This window comes from Paramormyrops kingsleyae, chromosome 18 (assembly GCF_048594095.1).
Source record: "Paramormyrops kingsleyae isolate MSU_618 chromosome 18, PKINGS_0.4, whole genome shotgun sequence".
NCBI lineage: Eukaryota > Metazoa > Chordata > Actinopteri > Osteoglossiformes > Mormyridae > Paramormyrops > Paramormyrops kingsleyae.
The window spans coordinates 10,896,926-10,924,539 of record NC_132814.1 but is presented as its reverse complement, the minus strand read 5'-3'; the positions used below and the strand labels follow the sequence as shown (position 1 = coordinate 10,924,539).

The window sequence follows — 27,614 nt, the reverse complement described above, 5'->3', positions numbered from 1 at the left end:
TGTTCCCAACACAGAAACAAATACACAATTCAAATGAGTCCCACCACATGGTCAGTATTAGGCTACGCATCACACGGCAATGAATGTGCTGCAATGGTGAAATACACCCATCCTCTACCTTGTTCCGCATGGTGTTACCCTGGAAGCAGATGGCCCAAGGCAGAGGACACCCTGCACCGGAGGCCAGTACACACACGCTATAAGTGATTCAGAGATGCCTTGGGTGGAGGAAGGCAAGCCACACAGCACATGGAAAACATGCGGCTGCAACTCAAACTTCCCAATTATGGGTATTACAGCAGCCATCAAATCCTTTGAATTGCTAATAAAAAAATACTGATTTAGCAAACGCAATTCCCAAATAACACAAAATTATTTTAGGAGTAGATAAAATGTTGAAGTTCAAAGCCATCTGGCTCATAAAATGCAGAATCCTATTCTAAAAATGTCCTAAACGAGAGGAAATCTATCACACGTGGCTTTACATTAACCATACCTTCATAATCCATTCATTATGCATAAATAGAACATTCAGTGTACCTTCATAACATTTTCATTCATTCATAAGCATCATGTAAGTATACCTTAACATCCTATCAGCTTTATATGCAATATCAGCTATATACAATAACAAACATTATATGATTATACAATTATGTTTGTTAAGGTATAGAGGCATGTTAGGATGTTAAAAATGTTCTATGAATGCATTATGAAGGTACACTGAATGATGTACAAATGCATTATAAAACCATTATGAAGGCGCACTGAATGTTTTATGAATGCATCATAAAGGTGAAGTTAAAGTGTCACTAAACATTGCATATTTAAATTTGTTCCAGCAGCAGTGACAGACAATTGCTGTATTGAATGGCAGTTCTCTGAACTGTCCCAAGCTGACCACAGTGCTACTCAACCAACTTACAGTGAGCATTTCATCAGAAATGAACCACCAACTGCTGCATTACGAAAAACCTATACGAATTTAGAAGACATTCCCACTAATGTTTGTCCAGTTCTGTCCAAGCAATTATTGCAAAAATAGTTTAAAATCGAGTGCCTGCTCTTCCTGTTATTTAACTGTTTGGCTGCGAAACACCAATCGTTTGTAGTGAAGAAACTAAGCACACATGCAGACAAGTGCCTTGTCTCTCAGCTGTCCTCCAGCAATCTCTTTAGGGTATCATAAGAAAACTAATTCAGAATAAAGAGAAGCAGAGACATGAAACAGAATTTCCAGACAAATCCGAGTGTTTTATAGTCTTTAATATTGATAGTAGTTTAAAGCTAATGGAGATATCTTCTGGCATTCAGCTGGACTTCTGAAATTCAGCGAATGGGATGAAAGTCCTCCAAAACTTCTGAGAACGTTGGTTTCTCTAAAATGGTAGCAAGCATGAACAGGAACGAAAAAGCAACAGTCAAAAAGGCACCAGTATTTTACTCAGTTTCTGATACTGTTACTACTGCAGCTTGATCAAGTTGCACACACTGATCTTCCATCTATGCCTCAAAAGACTGACTCAGAACTTAAGTCAATAAAACCTACTCAGACATGACTTTATACATGCAACACTTGAACGAATTACCTTTCTCCTGAAAATCACTGGGATGCTGGGAAATGTATTGTTGCATGTCTCTGTCCAACTTGGCATAGGTGTAGGATTCATATTTTGTGAGGTGATACCCAAGAAACCAGCCAATGCTGATAAGAAGGGCCTGCCGATGAACTCCTGCAACAGAAAATACAACATATTTTAAACGTAAAACGTAAACTTTGATCAGAATGTTCAAGTTACTCATGTTTTTTTCTCTACACAAAATCTTACCAACAAACCTAAAGTTTACAAGGATTATTTAAGTGATGAATTTTAAAATGCCAAAATTCTGCATTAAACCACCACATTTCCCAGTTAACCTTATTTTTAGTCTCTACCATATTATATTGTTTTAATGCATCTGAATAACTATTTCCCAGGAAAAGTAAGGGGTTGGAGGCTGTTAAGATTGCATGAACTCAATATTTACCTTTTATAGCCAGTCTATAGCTCATATAGTGGCAAGAACTCATTACTAATATTTTATTAACGTATTATTATTAATACTCTATTTGGAAAATTAAGTGAAATTGCCAGACAAAAATTCTCCAAGCCACATCTAAAAACAAATACCCAGAAAAAAATAAATGTTAAATGCATCTTAAATCACATTTTCTATTATCCCTGCCCATTCCTTATGTATTCAACATAGACTATGAATGCTGAATGTTAACTTGCTGTCTAATATATCCCAGACCTTGACACCTGCCATTGTTATGAGACAAATTCGCTTCACGTTGGGGTCGTCATAATGTTTCGCCTCAGCGGTGTGTTTTGCATCCATAATGCATCAAAAGGCTTCTCTGGCGACAGATCAGGAAAAGTAACTTTTTCCAGCATTAAGCCTAATATTTAGGCATCCAGTATGGACCTGTGGTCATGCCGCTGATGGTCGTACCTCCATGCACAATTTTAGGTTTCGGAAAAGGGCTCATGCTGGCAAGAAAAGTGGAGACGTCCTAGCATGTCCCGAGTGGTAATATGCCACATTACACCATACAACAAATATTACTGGTGCATTTCTTGCGACGATGCAACAGCAAACTACCACCGAATAATGCTGCGCACGTTGTGAGGTTGGCCCATCTCTGGACTGCGATATCCAGTGTAGGGCTGGCCGATATACTATCGATATGATATTGTCCAGCCCTAATCCAGTGTTACTTTTCTTCTTTCCATCTCCAACCACACATCCATTCTCCTTACTGCCACTCTTAGTCCTCTGGCAACTTGACCCATGTTTACAAAGGAAATCATTCCAAAGATGTTCACTTTTTATGAAAGCTAATGAGACCGAAAACCAAACACCAGTATGGGTATTCAGCTGTGTTTGGCCTAATGTTTCTTTCATTTAATTATACATTTTATTTAGATTTTCAATATATTTCCATATTGTCACTAGAAATGTGGCAAACTTAAGTAATTCAGTTTAGAACACGTTTTTAAGTTTAGAAAATGGTATGTAAACAAACGTGCAAAATTGGCTCTAAAGCTCGAAGACATGTTCAGCGACAGACATGATGTAGCCGTACTGAAGTTCATAAATGTCGTATCAAACTTAAAAATGCAGTTGCCCGTGTGCAAAGAACACCACATATTGGAAATGTATTACAGAAACTGAGCAACCAACTAGCCTCCCTATAATGCATGTCCAACCGAAATATGCACTCGAAATAATTGGGAATATAATTAAACATATAAAAACACAGCCATTGACCGATGGCGCCATTGGTTGATTTTAATATTTTCGTGCCATCAGTTTATTAGTTATTCACCAATATTAGGCAACGTTTTGTTCATTGTTACCTTACGATGTCGTTTATATGCGTTTCCCTATATCAGATGACAATGCGAATGTCACGGTCACACAGCAGAAATGTATTTTTTCCAATTCAAAGAGGGCTAAAATTAGGGTCCAAGCACCTTAGTTACGTAGGCACCTATTATAAGTAAAGATTATTTGTGAAGTCGTGCGAAAGGAGCAGCACCCTGACCTGCAGTTCTGACCGCTCACACCGTCTCGCCCGTCCATATCTGACATTACCTGCAATTAGTTTTTCTCCTTTGCTTTAGCTGGCAAGATACTCACCAGATTTCAGAGGCGGTCTGCGGTTCAGGGCATTCTGGATCATGGCTGTGCACCAGCCCATAATCCCGAACCAAACCGAATTTCTGTTCACTATGCCGGGAGGGGGAAGACATTTAGCTTCCTCTGGAAGCAGCCCCATATTGGAAACAACTGCACAATATTACAAAATAACCCCGAAGCTACAAAATCTCCCCCGCTTTCGGAAGCGACGCTCTCATGTCACCTTTAACAAACAGGAACCAAGGGCAACAGTGCGAGGCCGCCCCGGAAGGAGTTCGCTGCGCTCCGGCTGGATAATCACGCTATTTACATATCAGTTCCGCTCTGTTTCTGCGTAATAAATACTTGTAAACTTTTCATATTAATTCATGTTATGTAATTATTTCTAAAGCACATTTAAACAACCCAAGTATTCCAAAATGGTGTACAAAATTATAAAAAAAAACATAAACAACACAACCCCATAATCACAATACAATATACACAATACAACCAGAAAATATTAAAATAATAATTGTCAACAATCTATAAAAATAGGTTTCAAACGCAATTTTAAAAGAGAGATCGATGGAGAGGACCTAATCTCCAACGGAAGGGTGTTCCAGAGCTTAGGTGCATACACCGAAAAAGCACGGTCACCATTTCACTTAAGCCCGGCTCGTGGTACAATACGGTAATTCTTGTACTATATTAATCGAAAGAATCCAGAAATTTAAGGCCGCTGGAATTCAATTTTGATAACACTATACCCATTACGATGACACGGAAATATGAAACCCTGCAATTCATTAATTTGTAGATGCTCATGTAACATCAGGGCATAACTGATAAAATGACTCATCGCATGCACTATCCTATACTACAGAGAGTGTGAAATATGGTGTGTGCGTGTGTGTGTGTATATATATATATATATATATATATATACACTGTACATCACTTTGGATTAGAGTGTCTGCTACAGAAATAGATGTAATGTTTGATGTAATGTTTTAATCCTGATTAAATGAGAGTAATGTGACTTCAGTGCTAGTTTTCGGTCTGTGACATTTTCACAAATTAAGAGCTCAACCACAAATGAAGTGGTACTTATAGAACCAGACATCCAGATATCAAGAATAAATTCAAAACAGAAGATTGTACCATACTCTTTGATCAGATACTATATTTTGGTCCATATAGCTAGCGAAACATTTAATTATACCTAATTAGAAGAAAATTTGACAATATCAGCAATAACACCCTGAAATCATTGTAACTATACAACCATTTATTGTGCATTTTCCCATTCAGCAAAAGCTCCTTAGGTCTTTGCTTTGGAGGTAAAATCTTGTCCACTGAACAATGAGACATAGAGCCTCAGGAAGGAGTATGTGACTCCAAGTGCACAGTACAGAGAGGTGAGCATCAGTGGGATGAATGGCAAGGTCTGCTGCCAGAGCGTTAAAGGATAGACAAACTCACACAAAATCTCAAGAGGAACAAAGCCAATGAGGTACGCAGATTCCACACTATTGATCAAGGGTCCTGTTGCTCTGGAAAAGAAAACGTCATAAAATAATCACCAACGCAATTTTTATATGATCACTTTAATGAATGCTTTTTACAACAGAAATGAATGTGGAGCATGGCTTAGTCATAATGCAAATTGTCCCCCCCTCCAAAACCAATGAAGTCAGAACAGTTTACTAACCTGAACAGCATTCTCAGTGAAGTGAAGCTGTATATCGTAAAAAGCAGCATGAGAAGAATTTTGATGGGCAATTCTGCAAAACAAGATTGCAGCATATTGATTAATTTTCTTATATGCATAGATCATACACATTATTTACATTTGTATAGATCCCAAAACTTGCATTAAATTTTGCAATTAGGAGGAAATTAGGTAAATATTTAGTGAGGAAAAACACTTACCTGGGGTAGTAAACAGTAGCGGAAACAGAGAGAAATTAGCTGTTGTCGCTAAGATTAGGAATATTCCTGCATCCCTTTGGTTTTCCACTGCTAACAAACTGTAAAAAACAACATCATCTGTTCTAAGAAAATTATTGGATTCAAACTGAAACCAAGGCTGCATGGTATATGTCAGATACCTTAAGGGGAGTACTGCCATCAGGATAGCTTTTTCATGCACATGCCAACCAAACATGAAGGATCCCATGGCACAGATGATAATGCATCGCAGGAATGCCCGGGCCCCTGTTGGCCTGAGCCAGATGTGCAGAATGGCAGGCTTTTGGAAACAGGCATTTCAAATTTAGTGACAAAATTATTTGCAAATACATATATTACACTTAAACACATCTATATATAAAATATAAGGATACAGGAATAAAATGAATACAATACGCTAACAGGCTAAAATAAATAAGTGACTTACAAGTACTGATATCAGGGTACATATCAGTGTAGCTAAAGGGGACACAGAGGGCAGTACTGAGTGGCGAAACTCCTGCACAAGGCCTCCTGTCATTGAGGCTTTGGGAAGCCTCTGCATATCAAGCAGTTTCAATTTCACACCTGCAATAAAAAGAACAATAAAAAAAAATCAGTGAATGCATTGCATGCTGGTATTTTATTTCTCCAGTTTAGTTATTATATTGATAATGAAAGGTCCCTACCCAAGATGGCGAGAGCTTTATCGGCAGCGTTATACAGAGCCCAGAAGTTGGGTGCCCAGTAGGCGTGACACAGCCCCCGTTTAAAGGGAAAGAGTCTGGACACAACTTGAGGAAACTGGCCCTAGAAAAAGATGGTCATTAAAGCAAACGTTAAAGGTTTTATTTAAAGCAGGGCTGTTCAAATCAAAGGCCGAGCCCTGCTGATTTTCCAACCTTACTTTACCTGTAAGACAGGTGTGAAGTCTCTGGCCAATCAGAATCAGTAATTATTAAAGCAACTACCTGGGAAAACTGGCCAGAATCGAAGAGCCCTGATTTAAAGGATTTTTTTATGTAAGAAATAAAGTTGTGTGTAAATATTTGGGATATAATCCATATTAATACAATACCTTGGAATAAGAAAGTTAAACAATGTAAAAATACAATAAATTATTTGAAATACTTAAGACACTTATGATTATGTTTTATTAAGGCTGTCTCAGTATATTCAAAATATGTATAACTGAACACTTACCAAAGCAATAAATGGCCCAAAAGAAACCGCAAACACTGAACATACAATCACTGCCAATTCCAGTAATCGAACAATGCTGAAATTCCTCCATTTTATAGATCTGTCTAAAAAAAGAAGAAATGATAATGCTCCACAATTTAAAAAAAAAACTATTCTATAAAGACTTATCACAATGAAGAATTGGGGTGTTTTTTGTACTACAGCTTTTCACATTTACTTTTAATTTCAAATATTCATATTTTAATATATCACCTGGACTGTCCTGAATGAAGCAAAAGGATCTCAGTAAATAGATGCCATATGCAGGTGCGATGTACAGATAAATGTGCTTCAGATTTAGGAGCACAGAAAATAGAAAGGCTCCTTCCAGGTGTCTTCCCTGTTAAAAACAATAAAAAGCAAAATATGTTTCATGTAAATATAACTTCTTACATTATGTTATAATGCTTATAATATTTTTAGCATTGTATTAATATTATTACATAAGACATTTTTGTATCTAAAATTCAATTTTTAAATCATGGGTCTGTTTCATTTTAAGAATAAATCAGCTTTTATACCTGAAAGTGTCTTGCCACTGAAAGAAGCAGAATACCAAACAGAAATCCATTGTACTGAAAATGGATATCTAAAAGCGTTAAGAAAAACAGCTGCAAATTGCAGCCGGCAATTTCACATTACAGATCTGCTCTCATGTTGAGAACTCAGAAAATGCTACAGTGTAACTAATTAAATCTGTAAAAAAAAAAATTAAAGAAAAGCCCATATACAGCCTAAGGATACGATCAACAATCAGAAGTCCAAAGTTCCACAGCAGCAGCACTGCCAGGACGAAGCGGGGATTCTCCAATGTGATCTTGGTCCCTTTTTTATCTTGCACACATTTACAGCACCTGAGAAACACAAAGATGAGTGCATTCTCCCAAAACTGTATAATTTTCGTTATCAAATTTATAAAACATCCGCAATAAGAGTTAAAATTTGCCATGCAAATTCTGATTCTTTACGTTGCTACTTTTAAAATATTTCCTGGGTTTTCATACTGAACTGCATATTTAATTTTAATGAAGGAATCTTAAACTATTTTTAACAAGTAAATTGTACTGCAAATTTTGCTGAGCATTGCACTAATCACTAACAAATATTTTGGATTAAATAGCTACTTAATAAAATCTCTTACTATTAACATTTGCGACTTGAAAAGTATTCTCTTACACTACTTTGCAACCAGACCAGTAAAGATAGGAAACTTTTGGAATTGAATACTGAAAATACTCACTCTTTTACAGCATAAATAAAGACAAGATCAGTAAAAATGACAGACAACCTTTGGAAAAGAACCGTAGCTGGACTTGCATGGTTCAGATTCTGTAAAACCAGCATCTTATTGTCAAAATATTTTGCTATATGAGACAGTCCATATTCAAACCAGGCAAACAAAGGAGGGTAATCAAGCGTCCACTCTGAGTATTCCTGAAAAAATGAATGAATGAAGATCTTTATTCAAATATACATGATAAAACCAAATTTACTGACAAACATATATTATATATTATATACTGACAAGCAGTAGATATATTGTAAGATGGGGGTCGTCCAGGGATATCTGAATACCTATTAATTTCTTTATTACTGATTGAGATTTAGATATGGTTACTATTTGAATGCAGTTTAGGACTTGCATAGGATACATCAGAATAATAGAAAAATGTTACGTTTTTCGTTTTAGAATCCAGTACTATAAAGTCAAACTCACATACCTCAAAATACCACTTTGAAACAGGTAAACTGTGGGTGATAGCAAGCCAGTTTCTGTGCACCTCGAAATCAGTGGAATGACTGAAAAGTACAAAAACTGATCATGGAAAAACATCCAACACACATGTACTTAGACAAACTGTCATAGAGAGCAGAAAAGTACAGCCCGCCATGAGAAATTATGTGTATTTATTTTTGCTTTTTTAATTTAAATTGTTATATTAGTTTTTGTATGTTGGCATATGCATCTTGCGGGTTCAGGTTAAAATTCACGTCTGTACCTCGGTAACTTACTATGTATTTATCAACAGACATTTTAGAAGGGAAACTCCAATTGCCAAGGCAGAGAACCAACTACAAAACTCCTTTTTCTGAACCGCCATATTCGTGGGAGAGAAAAAAGAACGAATCTAACTAAAATAAACGTCAAGCAGCATCGTTTTCCGAATAGGAAGATGCCCTGCATACAGCCCGCATCTATGGAGAGCCAATAGGGCCAAAAGGCTTTAAGTTTTTTACGCGTTTGTAAATGAAACATTGTGTATAATCTCTAAGGATTTCGATCGGGTTTCCATCCTTCCATGCCCAGCGAAGTGCGTTCCCCCATTGAGATAAGCCCATATAGTGTCAGTGACAGTGATATTCGTATGTTTTAGATCTGGAAGCTGTTATTTAAACACAATGTAAAACGATTTCATAGCATAGCAACAACCCACGCAGGTCGCCTGCTGCGCAAATGACTCCTAAAGACAAGACCAGCAGCATGTTCTTGTGAAGGACCCGGATGAATCTGTATGTTTTTTGTATAACTTTGGCAAAGCAGTTCGGGCAAGAACAATTAATGCGATCATTCCTGAAATCGGAGTAGTTATGTGTGCTATATGGCTTCTGCAACCATGAGGTGTATACGCAGTCTAAGTTTATTTAGTCCAAGAAGAACTTTCTTAAACAAATCCTCGATCATAAACCATGCAAGGCTGAATAATGTGAAAGGTAGGGACATTGGTTTTGTATCCACCCTTACACTAATAACTTAAAATAATTTTAAGACAACAATGCCTAGAACTTTATAGTTGTTTAACCTTATCTAACAAATGCTGGAACCTTAGTGACGACAGTTATCTGGACGGACTGGACTGGATCGATTTAAGCCCCGATCAAGCAGTTGTCCTTTGTGACTACGCAAATATCGTGTTAATGTTGCATTTTTTTGTCGGCTGCCTTTTCATCACCACCAGCGCTGATCTGGGATTTAAATTCGGCCCAAGACTTTGGGGTCCCCAGCGACCCCAACGTAAATGAGGGTGGTCACGCCTAATAACTTCTTGCCGGGCGACATGGGAGGCACAGTACATTTTGTCGGCCCACATACATATCGTGCCGCCGGAGAAACGCCGGGAATGCTGGGTGGCCGGTCATGCCCTGACTACTGACGTGTGCCTGGTAACCTTGGTTTCGTACGCTGATATTGTGCGTTGCCGTATTGCTCCGGTAGGTGTCACTGATGGTCTTGGATTCGCCGTGCAGAGTGTTACGTTTTCCGCAATTTCCGCTCCCAAACCGTTAGATTGTAAACACTCTTATACTTCGCCATGCACTTCGGCTTGGTTTTTATTTTTAAAAAAAGCACTGTATTCGTTCATATAATGTTTAACTATTGTACTGGATATTTGTACAATATCTTGATGAAGCAGAACATTTTGTCTGTGCTATGTGCACTGCAATTATTTTTCTGTGGAAAAATAAGTAGGCCTACATGCCTAACTCGAACAGCTCCCTTTGCGAAAATAACACCACATAGTTGATAATGATATTTGATTGCTCGTGCTGTGCTCATGTACGCAGCCCACTTGATAAATAATACCCCAGTACTTATTTTCAAACCACTTTTATTTTTCAGAAATTGCTTCAGTGTTTAGCGTCATCAGGGGTGCTGCAAGAGATTTTGGGCCCCATGAAATCGTATAATTTTGAACCCAGACCAGTCCAATTATGTTTGAAAATTACGGCACCCCCGATGGTCATTGTCCATTTACAGTTCAGCTTAAAAGCCTTTGAACAGATGAAATGGCATCCTTCTCACATACTGTATGCTACCATGTGGGATTTATGGACAGCTGTATGATGGCTAGTTGCTCAGGCCCTGAGGCAGCAAAACCTCCCCAAACGTAATGCTTCCAGGATCATTCTTTTCAGTTGGTATACGTTTTTTGTTATAAGGTGACATCTGGCATTGTGGCTGAAGAACCACACCTTCCACTCATTTGTCCAATAGTCCTGTTCTTCACATGGGTACTATGCAGGTCTGCCAGGCTTCTCTTTCAGCGTAGCTGTTTATCTTTTGTGACAAACGTCTACTTTGTGTGTAAGGCCTATGTGCTTATGTCGCCTTCATTTTTGCATCAGGGTTTCACAGAGTTGCAGCTCTCAGCACCTATGATATGAGGAAAGTTGAGCTGACTCCTTTGGAGCAGCGGAAATTGACGTTCGACACCCACGCTCTAGTAAAAGAACTGGAAGCTAACGGTAAGAGTCTTTGCTTTGTCCTTCATTCAACAAACAAAATTACGTTTTAAATGAGTACGGCACAAAAAAACACATTTCAACTAGTCTTTAGGCTTCACCAGCTGATACTTTGGAAACTCCGTATCAGTGCTCATACTGTATTGTGGCCCTTTCGTGCCAATATATTTTAATGCTGATACAGTAAAATCCCGTTATAACGGACTTTAAGGGATCTGGCGAAACAGTCCGTTATATCCAGAGTTGTTGTATGCCCAGAACACAACTACAGGACAACATTTACTCATGCCACACCCCAGCAGACACACTTGTGGTATAGATTATTATATTGTACATGTAGTAATCCAACTTTACCTGACCAGATGCGTCAGTATTAATAATCCCGACTACGTACGTATCTGCGCTGGATATCACCGGTGTTCCGGGCAATTCGGTTTCCCTATGTTTCCCCTGTCTATCAGGAAATAATGTTTCCCCTAATATTAAGCAAAGGGGTATGTGAAATGTCTGAAAATCACTCAGGTACATTATTACATGTGAATACAGTAGATCGTCACGCATAATATAGTCTTATAAGCAATACTATACCGTTTTCATCAAGAAATATGTCTGTCCAGCGAATTAAATACTTTCATTTACTATCTATAAAAACAAAAAACATCTTAAAGGCGTGTGATGTTTTAAAATATATGGCTTGTTTACCTCAAGAGCTTCGTAAAAAGACATGAAAACAACAGCGAAACCGTGTACAAATCAGCGCGACAGGGGAAACATAGGGAAACTGAATTGCCCGGAACACCGGGACCAGCGGGCCTCGTCCGTTATAGACAATATTTCGTTGTAAGAGAGTCCATTATAACGGGATTTTACTGTAGTAACAGTATTTTCGGTATCGCAATGCTTTACCCTAAAATCCGTATTATAACTCGATTATATTGAAGTTCAAAAATATGTTGCGTCTCTCTGATTCTTTAAATATTCTGCTTTAGGGTTTGAAAAAGGACAAGCGGAAGTGATTGTGACGGCACTGGTGACACTTACTACCGCCAATATGGACATTGTGTACAGGGACATGGTGACTGGCACCCATCAGGTATATTTCTTATAAGATTCAAATCACCACGTGCTTTATATGAATGTCAGATAAACTGTGCGGTGCAGAAAGTAAGATGTTTATACTTTTTCATGTGTAGGAAATAGCTCTTCAGCAGATCATGGCTCATCTTGACTCTATAAGAAAGGACATGGTGATTCTGGAGAAGAGTGAGTTTGCTAACCTACGTTCCGAAAATGAGGTAAATAAAACATATCAGAGTAACGCCTTAATTGCCTTTCTAATCCGTTTCAAGCAGCAGAATAACCAGCAGCTGTTCTTTCATGTGTTCTTCTGTTTCATTATTATAACTAGTAATGAGAAACCTGACAGTAACTACAGTAACATGAAAAGCAGTTGTAAGACTGATAGGTGGATATTTACTTTGAACCCTGATCTTCACCAGGAGAAATGGAATGAAGATTGATGAATGGATGGATGTTTACTTCTGTGCTTTGATTTAATTAATGTGAATTATTTTTCCTTTTCAGAAAATGAAAACGGAACTTGAACAAATCAAGAGAAGGCTCATAGTAAGTTAATCTTGGCACTTAATTAACCATGAGTATCTACTAACAGTGAGTTACCACACAATTCAGCGCCTGCTAGGACAGCCCCAAACCTTTGCTCTGTGCATATATACAAGCATACATACTGAGCCAGTCAGTCCTACGGCCGACAAAGGCGGCTTTGTAAACACACGCAAGGATTTTATTGTGCATTTGTTTTTAAAAATGAATTTGTATATTTTACAGGAAGAGAGTCAAAAAATCAGAGCTGATGCGAAACTGGACATAAATCTGGAAAGAAGCAGAGTTACAGACATGGTGAATATTACATTTCCGTAAACTGCTCCCTTTACAGTACATTTACGTATTGCATTATCATACTAAACCAGTAGATGTTTTGTCTGTATTTTGCCTTATATTTTACATGATCTTTTTCAGTTTACCGAGCAAGATAAGAAGCTTATGGAAGTTAGTACAGAATTCCACAAAAAGGTTTGATAATTGCATTTCACTGACTCTGAAAGAGCTTTTTATTCTGTCATTGATTGTGATTTAAATATGGGAACGCATTCTTGATTTTAAAATTAATATTTTCTTATAAATATTTCCAGAATGCGGACATTGACCGTGGCACAATGGAAACAACTAGGAAAATTGACTTAGAGGTGGCCTCATTGAAAACACTCCTAGAGTCTCTTAAGCTTGACACTATTCGGTATCTTGCAGGTAAGCAATAATTGCTGAACTTTTGAAAGCCTGTCTGCTTATTTTTTGGGGGTTTTTGGGGTTAAAAATGGCTGACTACTTAGTAAAGATATACAATTGTCCAAGTATTTATGTTGCGTGATATTTTCTTTTCTAAATTTTTGTTTCACTATATGTACATTTTCTCTCTGTTCTTTTAGCTTCAGTGTTCTCCTGCTTAGCAATTGCCTTAGGTTTTTACCGTCTCTGGAAGTAGGACTCAATCATCAAATGGTGACACATATTTAAGGACCAGAAAAAACAACGACCGTGAAGACTGAATGTGAGAAAAGTATTTGCATAATACAAATTTTGCACCATTGTTTAGTTTATCTTCAGTTTTTGTATTTATCAATATAATGTAGATACTGCCAGACCTCTTTCATTGTTAACTGATGTTGCTTATGTGCCTTAGAACTATTTTGTTCCTTCAAAAATGGTTTTAAAATCAATGGCATCTGTATAAACCAATAAATGACTGGATGCTGGGTTCATTTTATTGATAGAGCTTAATTTTCCTTCTTAGATTGCAGGTGTCACCCCACTTTCAGATCTAAAACTTAGGAGAGCTTAAAAACCGCCAAACTGGTAACACTGGAAGAACACCTCACAAATTTAAGGTTTCAAATGTCAAAAGAAAAGAAAATCAGAGCTCAAAACATAACCTCCCACTTCATATCTAAATTTAATTACATAAAAAAACACCCTGAAACCCAAAGGAACCCCAAAAAGAGCATTCAAAGTCCAGTCATGCATAGCAGAGGGGGGGGATTTTAACTCCAGACCTTGGAGGTATGATACAGTATGGTCAATAGTTACATATTAAAATGCAAATACCATCATCTTAAAGCATTATTATAAGGAGTGAGTTTAACCAGCGGGTGGTAAGTAGGGCAAGATTATTAGACCTCTGAATTTCATTTGCCTTATTGCCAATTGTTACAAAATGCTGACCTAATCAATGCTAGAGGTGTATCAATGCAAGATTTCATTCAGATATTTATCCTACTTAACACTTTCCAAAAGTGAAATGCTGGCATATTTTCACTGTTGGATGCTAATAACAAATTATTGACATTTTAGTATGCATACATGACTGTACATGTGATTTTTTTTTTTTTGTTTTTTGGTAAGATAGTGATGTCAGTGTTCAGTGAAACACATGGGTGATCAGGCGCCGCTGGTTGGGCTGTGGAGGACACTAGGTCCCTGTGGTGTTTCTTTCTGCCCCACGTTCGGGAGCATTCTGGAAAGTTAGCTGCATTTCTGGTCAAGAACTCTTTGGCAAGACTGTTCGCGATTGTAACCCTGCACCACTGCCTGTTCCCGCAGTCACTCTTTCGCTCCATTGCTGCCACTTGCTGTTCCCTGACCGCTTACTGCTTCTTCAGGACTTTGCGGAGTAGTTCATGATGTTCCTGGACATTTCAGTCCCACATGCTACACAAAATGTGAGCCTTAACTATATGTAAGGTGCCAAGTAGATGTTTCACTGATTCTACTTCCCAAATAGCTACTTTATGCTTAATAAATGTAAAAAATATTTGTGTGAAATAAAATCAATGTTTAAATATATTCGCTGCCTTCCTGTTGACTTAAGTGTACTTCGCACATCTATTGACCTAATTACAGCCATACTAATATAGCAAAGCGGTGCTGTAACACTTCTTATGGATGTTGGTGATTGATTGGATGCCCCATGGAAATGATGCTTTGTATGTGTACAATAAAGTTTTTATCATTTCTCACCGGCTTTATTAATGGAAAAGATGTTTCTCAGTAATGCTTGGACTGTGTCTGATACTGTAAACTGGATGATTTATCACGCTTCAGTCACCAAAATAATCGGTTGATTTTTAACATTTAATGATCTATACCGTTAATAGCTCTACTGAAGTGAATTAACATTTAGTTCTTTACAGCTGAATCTTTGCTTAAAGCCTGAATGTTAAATGATCTCTATTGAAAGAACATTTGGAAAGAAACACCCTTAGATTGTGAAATTTGTTTAAAGTTATTTTATTGGCATTTAAAAAGTATTGTAAATAAAAGCAGTAATTATATACACAAGCATTTGAGGCAAATTGCCCTTAATGTCCTGCAATATATGATAGTTATAAGTACAGTTAATATTAAATTACAAGAATTTAAATGCAAACTCAAGTTCATTATTTCACATCTTTATTTATATACACGTGACAAATGTAAGAATACAAGAATGGAAAAGCAAAGAAGCAGTAAATCACACAATTACATTTCACACACAAACTAATTTTTATATATTTTATTGAATATTCAGCAATATAACGCAAATACCACTTGCATGAAATCTCTGAAAAAGAAAAAGGGAGAAGAATTCCGAACACTATTAGAAACCAACACCACAGAAAAATCAAAATGTTTATTGATGAGTTAGGGCCTCCTTTGTACTGCAATTCAAAGCTAGGACTTGTTTGCTGGATCATACCTTACCTTACCATTCTCTATTCTTGAAGAATTTGGAATAAATCTCTGTAAGTATTAACTGAACAAGTGACTGGCTTTAAGAGTTGCAACAATATCTGGTGGAGGAGGAAAAAGTAAAAGGAAACATTGGTGGTAGTATGGTAGTATACCCTTTTACATTGGTGGTAGTATACCCTTTTACCAATATTACACAAAGAATAGCAAAAATAGCTTTATTTATAAATTAAATCTTATACATACATGTTTTTCAAGATACATTTTCATGGGCATTCTCACAGCAAAACACCTGAATGTGCAGGCAATTTCAAATACAAAAATGTATTTAATGTATGCATAGTTGAGGTCCCTGCCTCAGCTCACCAATATAAAAATCTCTTTACAAAATGAAATTACAGTACTGTCTCAAAAATAAAAAAGGGGGGAAGCAGCACTATTAAAAAATAATTGCACTGGCTTGTGACTCTGCCTCTAACTTAACCTGAAATGCCTCTTCGGCATTTGCATCAGTGCAGCTGCTCTGCATGTCGGGTTCTTGTTTAATACTGGAACATGAAGATGGGTCATTTTCTTCTTTGATAAACACATCTAAAGGGTTCTCCATAAGGGCTTTGTTGGGAGATGGAGTGCAATCAACAAACGAAGATGTCTGAGGAAATATGGGAAAATTAGAAAATATATACTTTTGTGATCACAAATTTTCAAACATGGCTAAAGACGCTTTACTTATGAGCAGAAACATACTTACATTTTTGTAGTCTTCATAACATGAAGGATGATAAGTCTAAAGTAAAACACAAAAAAACAAAAAAGTGGACTGAGTAGCATCCTACGTCGCCCTCAATCGAATCGCTCTGATAAGCATTTACTCTGCTCCTGAGTTATATTCACAAAAGGACTAAATAGCGACTTAAGTCCTCGGTAGGAAACCATCACTTTTGAAATCTGGGCTACAGTATACCACTACAAGGAAAAGTACATTTTAACAATATTTTAATTACATTTGCTGTAGCAATCCTCAGAATACACTGAAATTAAAATTTAAGAACCTACGTACCTTTTCATCGACACGGATCGCATTTTTCAAATGCCATTCCTCCTCTTCCTCCTCCCAGTACATCTCAAACTGCTCCTGGCAGATTTCACAGGTCTTCAAAGGAAAATTAGATCAGTATTGAAACCTTTGCGCACAACCCCAAGTAACCAGACTTTGTACACTTATAAAACATGAAAAACAGACCCAAACAGGTCAAATGCCACAAAATCACCTTTTTTAGCAGCGTGTGAACTTACCTCACCAACAACATCTGGAGCAGCTTTGACACTCAGGAACTCTTTCTCTTTTGCAGCTTCTTGGGTTTTCTTTTCGACCTCCTCGTGAACCTTCTCAAAGAACTGGCTCTTTGCTCTTTCCTCAAGATCAGCTATTTCTTCAAATTCAATCCAGTCCTGTAAACAAGTTAACCAATAAGTTAATGAAGTCTTTGCAAAACAGCCGTTATCTGCATTGTAATTGTGTCACAGGAGATCATGCTTACCATTAAGCTGTAGTACCACCTCCTGTGTGTGACCTTCTTACTGATGTCCTTCTCTAATCGGTTTTGTCTGTAGTGCCAGTCCAAATGATCCGCATAGACATCAGTCTGAGAGGCAGTGAATCGCATCCCACAGGAATAACACTGTATCCCAGTGTACAGTTTGGTAATAACACTGTCATATCTCCTGTTAAGGAAGAAAATCAGAATTAAGTTAAAACTATGTCAAATACTTATTGTATGGAAATATTTAAAAAGTTTAATCCATGCTACTGTACAACACCACCATTGCTACTACAGATGTATTTTTTATTTTTTTTAGATTTTGCTAATATTTCAGAGAAGCAGAATGTTACAAAGTAAGACCGCACTGTTTCATGTCTTCTATGGCAAACGCAGTAAGGTCCGGAACATTCTGATCGTCATCCTGCTCCTCCTCCTCCTCCTCTTCCACAGCCGGCTGGCTTTGAGGTGGAGTATTCATCCCTGAAATAAAAACACTCCATGTAACAAACAGCAGAATCTACACATTTACAAGCCAAACGCATTAAATACATTACTTGCATTTAATGTACTTTTAATGGAAAAATTAAAGCATGTACCAGTTGTAGTGGAATCCGTTTGAGCAGGCTTTATTATCCCAGTGGAAATGAGCTTCGAAAGAAGATCATTGACATCTACCTGACCAAAGTGACTTTCAGGTGGAAACTGTGAACCTAGCAGAGTTACAAGATAGACCACAAAAATACATTTAAAGGTGATATTCTCAAAACATACGCCATGAATTCAGGCTGCCTCCTGCATGGAAATGGATATATTCATCTTTAAAGTTACCAGACAAATCCCAAAAACAGACACATATGTACTGCGCAGACATAGGATAGTCATACTCATTACCTGTTTGACCGAAAGGCACAGGAGTTTGTTGTAGCTGTCCATAGGGTTGTCCTTGACTGTATGGGGCAGGTATCTGGGGTTTCAGGCCAGGCAGCATGTTCATCTGAAAATTAATTTCATAAGTAATCAAGACTTCCACAGATAAACATCTATAGGAATTATTGATTATATTACTTATTGGGTGTGTATATATAATCACTTATGGTTTTTTAGCTATGAAATTCTCACTTGAAAGAATAATTACATGCTGAATTGTAACTAATGCATGCTTTTGACAATTTCCACTGAGACTGACCATTACAACAAGATTACTGATTTCATACTATCAATGCATATGATTATGATTCAATTTTGCCAAATAAATCTATCATCATTATCCAGTCCACACTTGTATACCTTATCCAACCTATTTAAAGAGCAGGATGTTGCTAAATTTTGTTCCTTTGATACACTGAGTTAGTGGAAAGGTAAGCTGCATTACAAAAAAATAAAATAAAAAATAAGTTTAACTAGACTACACCAGATTAAAAATCAATAGCCTTAACATTAAAAGAGGGACATATGTATGAGCAGGATTAAAAGTCAGATCCACTTACTGGCTGCTGAATGTTTCCACCAGGAACGGCGGTGCCCATGTTTCCAGCTGGAGCACCAGGATTATAGTAAGATGAAACAGGTCTGACAAATGAGTTGGAGAAACCCGGCGTTCCAGCTGCTGCTTGAACATTAAAATTATGTCCTTGTGACAAATTCTGCTGTCCTTGAAAAGACTGCGATGCAGCTCCAAAAACATTTAGAGGCTCTGCAAATCTGTTGTTGGGCATGTTGAAGTTTGACTGTGGCCCAGGATTCGACAGCTGGTTTTGACCCTGGGCATTATCAAACATGGATGGGCAGAGTGGTCTCATCTGGCTTTGCAGATTCAGTGGACCACAATACCTGGGAGCGCCTTGTTGACTGGGCGCACAGTCAAATCTTGCCATGCCTTGCTGCTGTCCATCATATCTCATAGGTCCAATTTGTCCTTGACCATGTTCAAACCGTATAGCACCTGGCTGATTGACAGGACCATCAAACCTCATTCGCCCCTGCTGGCTGGAAGGCCCTTCATATCTAGATGGTCCTTGTTGGGCCTGTGGGCCAGCAAAACGTCCTTCATACCTCCCAGGGCCCTGCTGCATGTGAGGACCTTCAAACCTCAAAGGCCCATCAAACCTATTAGTTTGCATCTGTGGACCATCAAACATGACAGAACTTTGGCCATCAAACCTGGCTGGAGCTTGCTGTCCAACTGGACCTTCAAATCTACCTGCTCCCTGCTGAAGATGTGGCCCGTTAAATCTTCCTAACCCTTGGGGTTCACCAAACCTTTGTGGACCTGGCAATACTGCGGGGGTATCATATCGATTGGAGCTATCAAATCTATCTGGACCTTTATGCATCGGTGCACCATCAAATCGTCCAGAACCTTGTGTCCCATCAAATCTGGAAGAGCCATCAAATCTTCCTGGTCCAGAATTATCAAATCTCCCTTGTAGATGAGGTCTTGCTGGTCCATCTAGTATAGGCTGATTTGTATTTCCCTCAAATATCAAAGGCTGCTGGCCATCAAACCTCTGTGCTATTTTTGGACCATCATATCTTGACAGACCACTCTGTGAATGAGGGCCTTCCAAAACATGAGGTGGTGTCTGTCCTGGAGATTCGCAAAGTAACGGGCCTGGCTGTCCACTCCTTCCTTGTCCAGAAGCATCATGATGACCAGAGGAAACTTCCATACTCAGCTGAACTTCACTATCAGATCCTGCAACAGAATGCTCACAGCTAGAGGGAATGCCAAATCTTTGATTGGGGCTGGATTCTCTTACAGGCATTTGGTGACCCTCTATATCAATGTTAGCTGAACAATCAAATCCGGATACAGGAGATTTTCCAGAAAGTCCATCAAAGTTCACAGGACTCGGAGAATTCTTGAACGAAGAGCTTTGATCAGAAGAGGGCCTCTCTTTTGTGAAATCCTCATGTTTCAAACATACGGGTTTTACAGAATCTTCCACCTTTATACCTTCAGGCATTGCTCCATATCGCTTCTGAAACTCAGGGTCAACTTTCATTTGCTCATCATCCTCATACATAGGTCTCCCATGTTGCATTCGCTCACTGTATGGTGAGTGATGGTCTCTACCTCCTAACAATAAAAGATTAAAATTATTGGTGTTGTCATTATATCCTTAACTACTAAACACCATACAATGCATAAAATGCCATTTTCTAAATGTTGCCGTTCTTTTTACAGAACGGCTTGGCATTATTTGATACTGCTCTGGTTAATTTCAACCCAAAAATTACCTTGGTGTTGGACTTGTGTTCTTCTCAGCTTAGCTTTATGTTCATAGTAAGACTTTTCAGCATCCGACAGACTCCCCTGCTGTGTAGATGGTGTGGCCAATAAAGGTTTTTTCCTGGTCCCAAACTGTGCATCCTCACTTGACCCATCCCATGAGTCTGATCTTTGCTTTTCCTCTTGATACTGAAAAAGCTGTTTGATTTGGTGGGCCACATTGAGGAAGTCATCATGGGATATCTCCCCATCGGCCAGCCTTTTACTAGCCTAGATGACAAAAACAAGAGTTTCACATTGTATCAACAACACTGTTAGCTACACTGTAGCTAACTTTATAAAACCATAATACCTTGTTCTCAAAAATGGCAGCTTTTATCCCTTCGACCTATTCATACACCTGGTAATATCACAGAGGTACCAATTCAGACCACTATAACTTAAAATGTGCATTTTAAACCACCTGCTGCCTTAAGCAAAACAGAATATTAAAACTACTTTATTATGAGCAGAATTAAAGTAATAAAGTATATTGAGGTCATTTGGATTCTGTTCCCTAAACATTTAACATGGATGCATTAAGTGGGTTAGAGGTGATCAACAGAAAACAAAAATCAAAAAAGCAGAATAAAAAACTTCACACTTGTAAGAAACGGTGACTACGAGTCATAAAATGCACAAAATGCAATAACTCTTCAAAAGCAGAGAGATAACAGCCTCAAAATGTTTTAACTGTATATTTTCCTAACAGGTGTTTGGCAACTGACCTTTCTGAAAATTTAACAATGTGAAAACTTATATAGCATAATATATGGGTTATGAAACTCATTACCATTTTTCTACCTTGCAGTAATCAAAAAATGCTACTAAGTTCACAGAGACTGTCAGAGTATTACAAAAAAAAAAGCTTCAGAATTGTACAAATACCTTTTTTAAAAGGTCTCGTTTACTGGCAGAGTTCAGCACATCAGGTATTTGCAGGTTGGCATCAACGCTCAAACGATGCTGTTTAGGTATGCGAGAAACAGGCATTCTTTGGTTGCTGGACCACGATTGTTTGTGTCGTTGTAACCCCTGCCCTGACTTGCCCTGTACCAGGTTTTCATCAGGCTGCTTTAGACTTCAGGAGGGAAAACACAGTATTATTAATAACTGAGAAACTCAAACTTATTCCAAGACAATGCTACTGTAGCCACAAGTCAATGCACCACAAGATGAACTCGTAATTTGTACATTTTACAATTAACGAGACAAATTGGATAACCAGTTTCCACACTCCAAATAAAGTGATTAATCAAATCATTTGAAATGTTAAGGCAAAAACACTCACTGTTTGTTTTCTTCCCATCCACTTTTCCATCTTTTACTGGCATTTTCCTTCGGTTCATTGGGTAACCGAGGCGAATGAGAGTCCCTTGATTCAACAGGCCTTTCCTCCAGTAATCTCTTTTGTCGTCTTGGTTCATTGACATTCTTTTTGGGAATAGCTCGCTCTTCCCTTATATTTGAATGCTGTGAAAATTCGTCGGGATGCAAATGTTTTCCGCCCAACTGCCTTCCTTTGCCAGATTTCGGAGGAGATGACGAGACACTCCTCATCCTCCTCTTCGGCGACCGCCTGTCCTTCCTCTTAGGGGAATGTGACAATGGAGAACGAGACCGTGAACGCGATCGTCTCCTCATACTCGCTTTGTTTGTTTTGGAGTCCAATTTTTCAAGTGTTTCATTTCTCTCATACTTGTTTGTAGAACCATTGAGTAGTTTATTTCTTCCGCCTATTGATCTTGCTCCTGGAGTGGAATCGTCACGTTCTTTTTTGTCTGAGAATCGCTTCTTATCCTTGCATTCATCATCTTTCACATCAGGCTTATCATGAAGGTGTTTCCTTAATCTTGGATCTCTCTTGTTTACTTCTCCTGTCTTTATATTTTCCATTTCAGAATTTTTAGGCTTCCCTTGAAATTTATTTAGTGGAGAAGGGGATTTAGATTTTGCCTTTTCGTCATGAGATTCTTTTTTAGGTATTTTCAACTTTTCAAATTTAGTTTTCTCAGCTGGCACATTTGTTTTCTTTTCTGATGGATGTACACTTGATGCCATTAAGTGTCCATCCTTTTTATTTAGCACTTGCTCCTTAACAAGCTGTGTTGTTGGTCCCATTCGATTCAGGCGAGGATCTCTTGTAGAAATCTTGCTCTCTGGTTGCATGACATGCCAGGGTTTACCAAACTGCATGGGAGGAATTGGAGTGTTTCTCGCTCCGATACCAAGTTGGTTCGCAGGATTAACAGGTGGATTTGTTGCAGCTACCAACTGATTAGCAGCCTATCGTAACAAAAAAAGCCAATTAACAGTTCTAAATAACTAGGGAAACAAAAAACATTAACTATGACATTTTGGCCAGTAAACTATACAAATCACTTCATATACAAAAAGTTTTTTCAATTTATATAGACCTTGCAATGCTTTATATTTGTAACATTAAATGTGCTTCTATTTACAGATAACAAAAAATGTCAGTCAACTATAAAATTGCTTTATTCCAAGTTAAATGCACCTAGTTTTTCTATGGACAGTGCTTTGACACAAAAGTAAGCTAACTTCTTTACTTCTATTGTGCCAACAGGGGCCTACATAAGCATAGTGAATGTGCCCAGCATTAGCACCATGCTATATTCATCACTACTTAAAACTGGTCACCCTAGATTTCTGTGGCCACTGTTTTGTGACAGGCACAGTAACATGATAGAAATGCCGAAACGCCAACTGCCCCACCGAGCATTTACATGTTAAGTTGTTGTATTCTAAAATGTCAGTATGCTCGCATACCTAATATGGTAGTTAAAGAAACATGACAAAATGGCTTGGTCAAAAAGAAAAAAAAAAAAAGCAGCAATGTTTTATTGTGCATAAAACAGTAATATTTACAAGAAAGTAATTTCCAAAGATATATTACTAGACAAATCAATGATTATGACCTTAAGAACCTGAATTTCTTTAGCAAAAATTATCTATAGCCTGTTAACTAATTGCTGAACAAATTTCTCAATAACGTGAGGAAAAAAAGATTAATCCTTCTCCAACAATTCATGTTATTTCACAAGAAAAGTAACACATAAGAGCCAACGAGAGTATTATCCATGTATTCTCTGCAAAATATTGCTACTTGGACCAAAAACAGTTTTTCTAGAACTGTTGAGACACTTTTTGGATGTCAGTATTATTTACTGCAGGCAGTATGTACAAAATTGTTAACCATGAAAATTAACCAACTCACCAACTGGGCTTTTGTTTGTTCAAGTTCCAACTCTATCTTCTTCTGCTGGAGTTCAAGCAACTGCTTTTGCTTTGCAAGCAATTGCTGCCGAATTGCTTGTTCTTGTGTCAAACTCTTCTCATTCACTACCGACTGGTTTGGAGGTTGTTGGGTATTTCCGCTTGGTACAGTTACTTCCTCAGACTAAGCGCAAAAAAAAAAAAAAAAGTACTTGAATATAAGGAGTTATTTTATGATCAACCTCAAACTCATAGATTAATGCTGAAGAACTGCTACCACCATAAATACCAATAAGAAAACAACTTACATCCAAGTCGAATTTTGATTAACTAGACACAAAGGTAATTGAATTTTGGAGAAAAAAAAACCTGATGACTTTTCTAAAATAAACACTGCACTACTCTCATACTACTTACCGGCTTCAGAAATTTTGGATTCACATGAATGCTGGCATTCACATTAGGTGGCAAAGGTTTTATTGGCCACGCAGGATCAACTCCATTCACTCGGACATCTAACGCATAAAGTTTCTTCAAAGGGAAAATTTCATCCCAGGTGGAACGCAGTTTGAAAAGACTTTTTCTAGTGTTTTCATCCACCTAAAATGACAAGAGTAATCTTTGTGCAAAGTCTGGTTTTTCTTTGCTACATTTGTCAGTTTCAAACAAATTCACAGATTCTTCATAAAATACACAAATTCATAAGGTCTGAAAGTATACTCTTAAGTATCCCAACATTTATACTGCTAATACCTGCATTCTACCTTAACACGAATATAGGAATTTGACTAAATGTGTCAAATTAAAATGTCTCACAATGGCAAATTAGACAAGTATACAAACCACAAACCTGTTTTGAGCTATAAAATCAATTACAACAGACAGAGCACATAAAATCACCCAAGCAGTAGTTGTATTAACATAGAAAGTACCTTTTCAAAAACCAATATAAATGAGTTTACTATGTTTTTAGCGAACACAGCAAGATATTCGCCTCCAACGTTCTTCACGATGGAATCCACTAAGTACAAAACTGGAAGCTTCTCAGGGGCAGGTGCCTAGAGTAACAGAAAACTTAACAGTTTAGAAGACAGGCAGATACATGTACATTTCAGCATGTATTCTTAAGCTCCAATAATTTTAACAAAAGATCAATCCTTAAAACCAGCAACTGGCTCACATGTACCGGTTTAGCAGGAAAATACCAAATTCTCTGCATGCAAATATTGAGCTTAAATCCCTGAAAATTCAAGACGACGTTTTCATTAACCAGTTGAACCAGTAAAGAAACATTCACAAAAAGTAAAAGATATACACGGGAAAAATTAACAAGCATATAAAAAATCCAGCTATCATCTTCAGAGCTCTCCAAATCAGAGAACTTCTTGTTTAGGGGGAAAAAGCAGGGAATCCAAATCTTGAAAGTCCACATTTCCTCAGTGTCATTCAAAAATTCCCAGACAAGTCATTTTTGAAGAAAAAAAGGGGGGTGACTGGAAGGAGAACATTTTACATTTTATACATTATGGATCTTCAAAAAATGAGAGAACCTTTAAGTAGTAGTTGGAGAGAAACTGCAAAGCATTTCAGTAATTATGAACCAAAGGTTTCCAAGTGAACATTATGGGTGCATTTCTACCATAACCAAAAAGAATTAAGTCCATAGATAGTCTGAACCAGATATCTTTTAATAAAGCAGCCAAACTACAAATTATATTTGGGCTACAAAATTACTCTTAAATTAAGTATATGACAGAGGCAAAAAAAAAAAGATACAGCGGTCCACATGGCCACAGTTAAATACCCCATTTCATCAGCAAAATGAGGTGAATTTTGTGGCAATACGGAATCCACATTCCAAAAACGTTTGCCAAAAAAGTTACCTAGATTTAAGAGGAGTTACAGTCACAGATCACAAACAAACCGCGTTTTTTAATCAATAAATTACACTGGGAAATAAAAAAGACAAAACAATATTTAATATTTTTTATTGTCACATTAAATACCATCCATTCACATTTCAGAATTCATAATCACTACGAATAACCATCACTCGACAGTTTCAAACACCAATTTGCTTTTCTTAAGCCACTTTAACCTTTGGTGCACCTGTGAAATCTTAGCTTGAACACTAAACCGGAATTGATTAAATTATAAACTTGACTAACTGGAGCATGAACCTCACTGGCCTGACTTTTTCATTAAACTTGGCTACTTTGTTTAGTAAGGTAAATGCATTGCAACTACCTTAACAAATTAAAAAATATATAGCAGCAATATCGCCAATTCGGCCGTGTTACAATTGTACTTTTGCTGGCCAGACACACGCAGCTAGCGTTCACTTTAGTAAAAGAAGCGAGTACCAAAGTTCACTATAAAGTAGGCTCGTACCCACGTGTTACAGAATGTCAACTTAAAAATGGCCGAGTTACCGATAGCTAGCTTGCTACTTCTGTAACCTAGCCAGCCAGCTACAGTTGTCGCCATATTGGTCCACTGTTCATTGCAGAGGAAAGAGACACAGGAACTGAGAAACCATATTTAGATACTGGCCGACGAATTAACATTGAGTCAATTGGCGCTACTTGGTTAACATTTTAGTAGGTGTTTGAAATAGCTAGCCAGCTAGGTTCAAGACTAGATATAGCTATCATAGTTAGCAAACTAACAAGCCAACCAACCATTCATCCAAATAAGCCAGCTGTCTAACTGAACATGGAAAAGTTAACTTGGAAAGTTAGAATGAGTACCTACTAAATTACCAGTCAGACATTTCGCTAAAGAGATCGACTAATTTTGTCAACTGGAAAACAGGAATTACACAATGAGGTCGCCATATTGTCTTCTAAGCTTTAACATACGCGTCACTACAAGCTGTTTCTATATCGGTAGTAAGACTGCTGAAATTAAAAATTCTATTTTCATAAAAACCTTGGCAATTTGTGCTTCAATTATAGCGACGATATCCTTGGCGAAATGCAGATTCTCCTCGGCAAGTATGGTCAGCATGTTGATGTGGGGCTTGCTGTTGAAAGTCAAATCTTCCAGGGAGGACTGATACTCTCTACAGGCATCTTCCCTCGCCGCGTCGTCAGACATCTTTACTTCGTGTTTACAATCAGCTTCGACTCCAATTTTACAATAAAGCAACACTTTTCACACAGTCTTTTCAAACATTCGACCCTTTTGATATTTTCACCTAAATGGACCGTTGAAGACCGATGGTTTTTCTCGGTAAGCTTTTCACTTCGCTAAATTTCCGACCAAGAAAATGGCCGCCGATGCTAAACTAACTGCAACGTCATACAAAATTATTTGTCCACGCGCTGACGTGCGCGACGTGTGATTGGTCACATTGGGTTGGCCAGTGGGGCTGCGCAGACGGGGTTTATTCATACGAGAGGGAACGTTCCACGTGGGGGGGGGGGTAACTGGGGGGTAACATGGGGTTTGGTTAGAGATGCGTATGCTATAAACCCAAAGACATTATAACAATCGTTTTTCAGTTGCACTCGTATTTTGTTTGGTTTCAGTGTTATAATGAACACTGTTCGCATTGCAGCATTAAATTTTTTTTTGTTGTAGCAAACCGGAGCGAAGAGGTTAATGTTAAACGAGAAGCCTTCCGTATTCCGTTAGTCTTTCACAATACG

The 27,614-nt window shown here is 37.8% G+C and overlaps 4 protein-coding genes across 6 annotated transcripts; 1 reads left to right on the top strand and 3 right to left on the bottom strand.

Annotated features, from left to right (window-relative positions):
* Positions 1–1,245: 1,245 nt before the first annotated feature.
* Positions 1,246–3,966, bottom strand: ndufc2 (NADH:ubiquinone oxidoreductase subunit C2). The gene is made up of 3 exons (XM_023800633.2): positions 3,688–3,966; positions 1,590–1,733; positions 1,246–1,379 (listed from the first exon to the last, which is right to left on the bottom strand). Exons 1-3 carry the CDS (start codon positions 3,824–3,826, stop codon positions 1,330–1,332), a joined length of 333 nt encoding a protein of 110 aa, XP_023656401.1. The 5' UTR covers positions 3,827–3,966; the 3' UTR covers positions 1,246–1,329.
* An 868-nt stretch (positions 3,967–4,834) lies between these two features.
* Positions 4,835–9,280, bottom strand: alg8 (ALG8 alpha-1,3-glucosyltransferase). The gene is made up of 13 exons (XM_023800630.2): positions 8,875–9,280; positions 8,583–8,661; positions 8,102–8,295; positions 7,606–7,715; positions 7,383–7,450; positions 7,075–7,201; positions 6,823–6,926; positions 6,309–6,429; positions 6,068–6,207; positions 5,781–5,920; positions 5,602–5,699; positions 5,381–5,453; positions 4,835–5,222 (listed from the first exon to the last, which is right to left on the bottom strand). Exons 1-13 carry the CDS (start codon positions 8,961–8,963, stop codon positions 4,991–4,993), a joined length of 1,575 nt encoding a protein of 524 aa, XP_023656398.1. The 5' UTR covers positions 8,964–9,280; the 3' UTR covers positions 4,835–4,990.
* Positions 9,281–9,319: 39 nt separating this feature from the next.
* Positions 9,320–15,197, top strand: ccdc90b (coiled-coil domain containing 90B). Of its 2 annotated transcripts, XR_002836799.2 has the most exons (10): positions 9,320–9,573; positions 10,987–11,106; positions 12,093–12,196; positions 12,297–12,398; positions 12,688–12,729; positions 12,952–13,023; positions 13,144–13,197; positions 13,317–13,431; positions 13,611–13,732; positions 14,782–15,197. XR_002836799.2 is itself a non-coding variant. In XM_023800631.2 (9 exons), exons 1-9 carry the CDS (start codon positions 9,462–9,464, stop codon positions 13,664–13,666), a joined length of 777 nt encoding a protein of 258 aa, XP_023656399.1. In that variant the 5' UTR covers positions 9,321–9,461; the 3' UTR covers positions 13,667–15,197. The 2 variants fall into 2 exon arrangements, 1 of the variants encoding a protein (XP_023656399.1); XM_023800631.2 differs by having other exon boundaries at positions 9,321–9,573; positions 13,611–15,197.
* A 416-nt stretch (positions 15,198–15,613) lies between these two features.
* Positions 15,614–27,277, bottom strand: pcf11 (PCF11 cleavage and polyadenylation factor subunit). Of its 2 annotated transcripts, none has more exons than XM_023800629.1 (16): positions 26,893–27,277; positions 24,894–25,019; positions 24,379–24,561; positions 23,963–24,145; positions 22,016–22,914; positions 21,613–21,805; positions 20,694–20,955; positions 18,941–20,532; positions 18,345–18,447; positions 18,050–18,163; positions 17,819–17,933; positions 17,451–17,634; positions 17,206–17,361; positions 16,970–17,062; positions 16,661–16,696; positions 15,614–16,561 (listed from the first exon to the last, which is right to left on the bottom strand). In XM_023800629.1, exons 1-16 carry the CDS (start codon positions 27,058–27,060, stop codon positions 16,349–16,351), a joined length of 4,620 nt encoding a protein of 1,539 aa, XP_023656397.1. In that variant the 5' UTR covers positions 27,061–27,277; the 3' UTR covers positions 15,614–16,348. The 2 variants fall into 2 exon arrangements, with proteins under 2 accessions (XP_023656397.1, XP_023656395.1); XM_023800627.2 differs by having other exon boundaries at positions 22,016–23,010; positions 26,893–27,276.
* Positions 27,278–27,614: the final 337 nt, after the last annotated feature.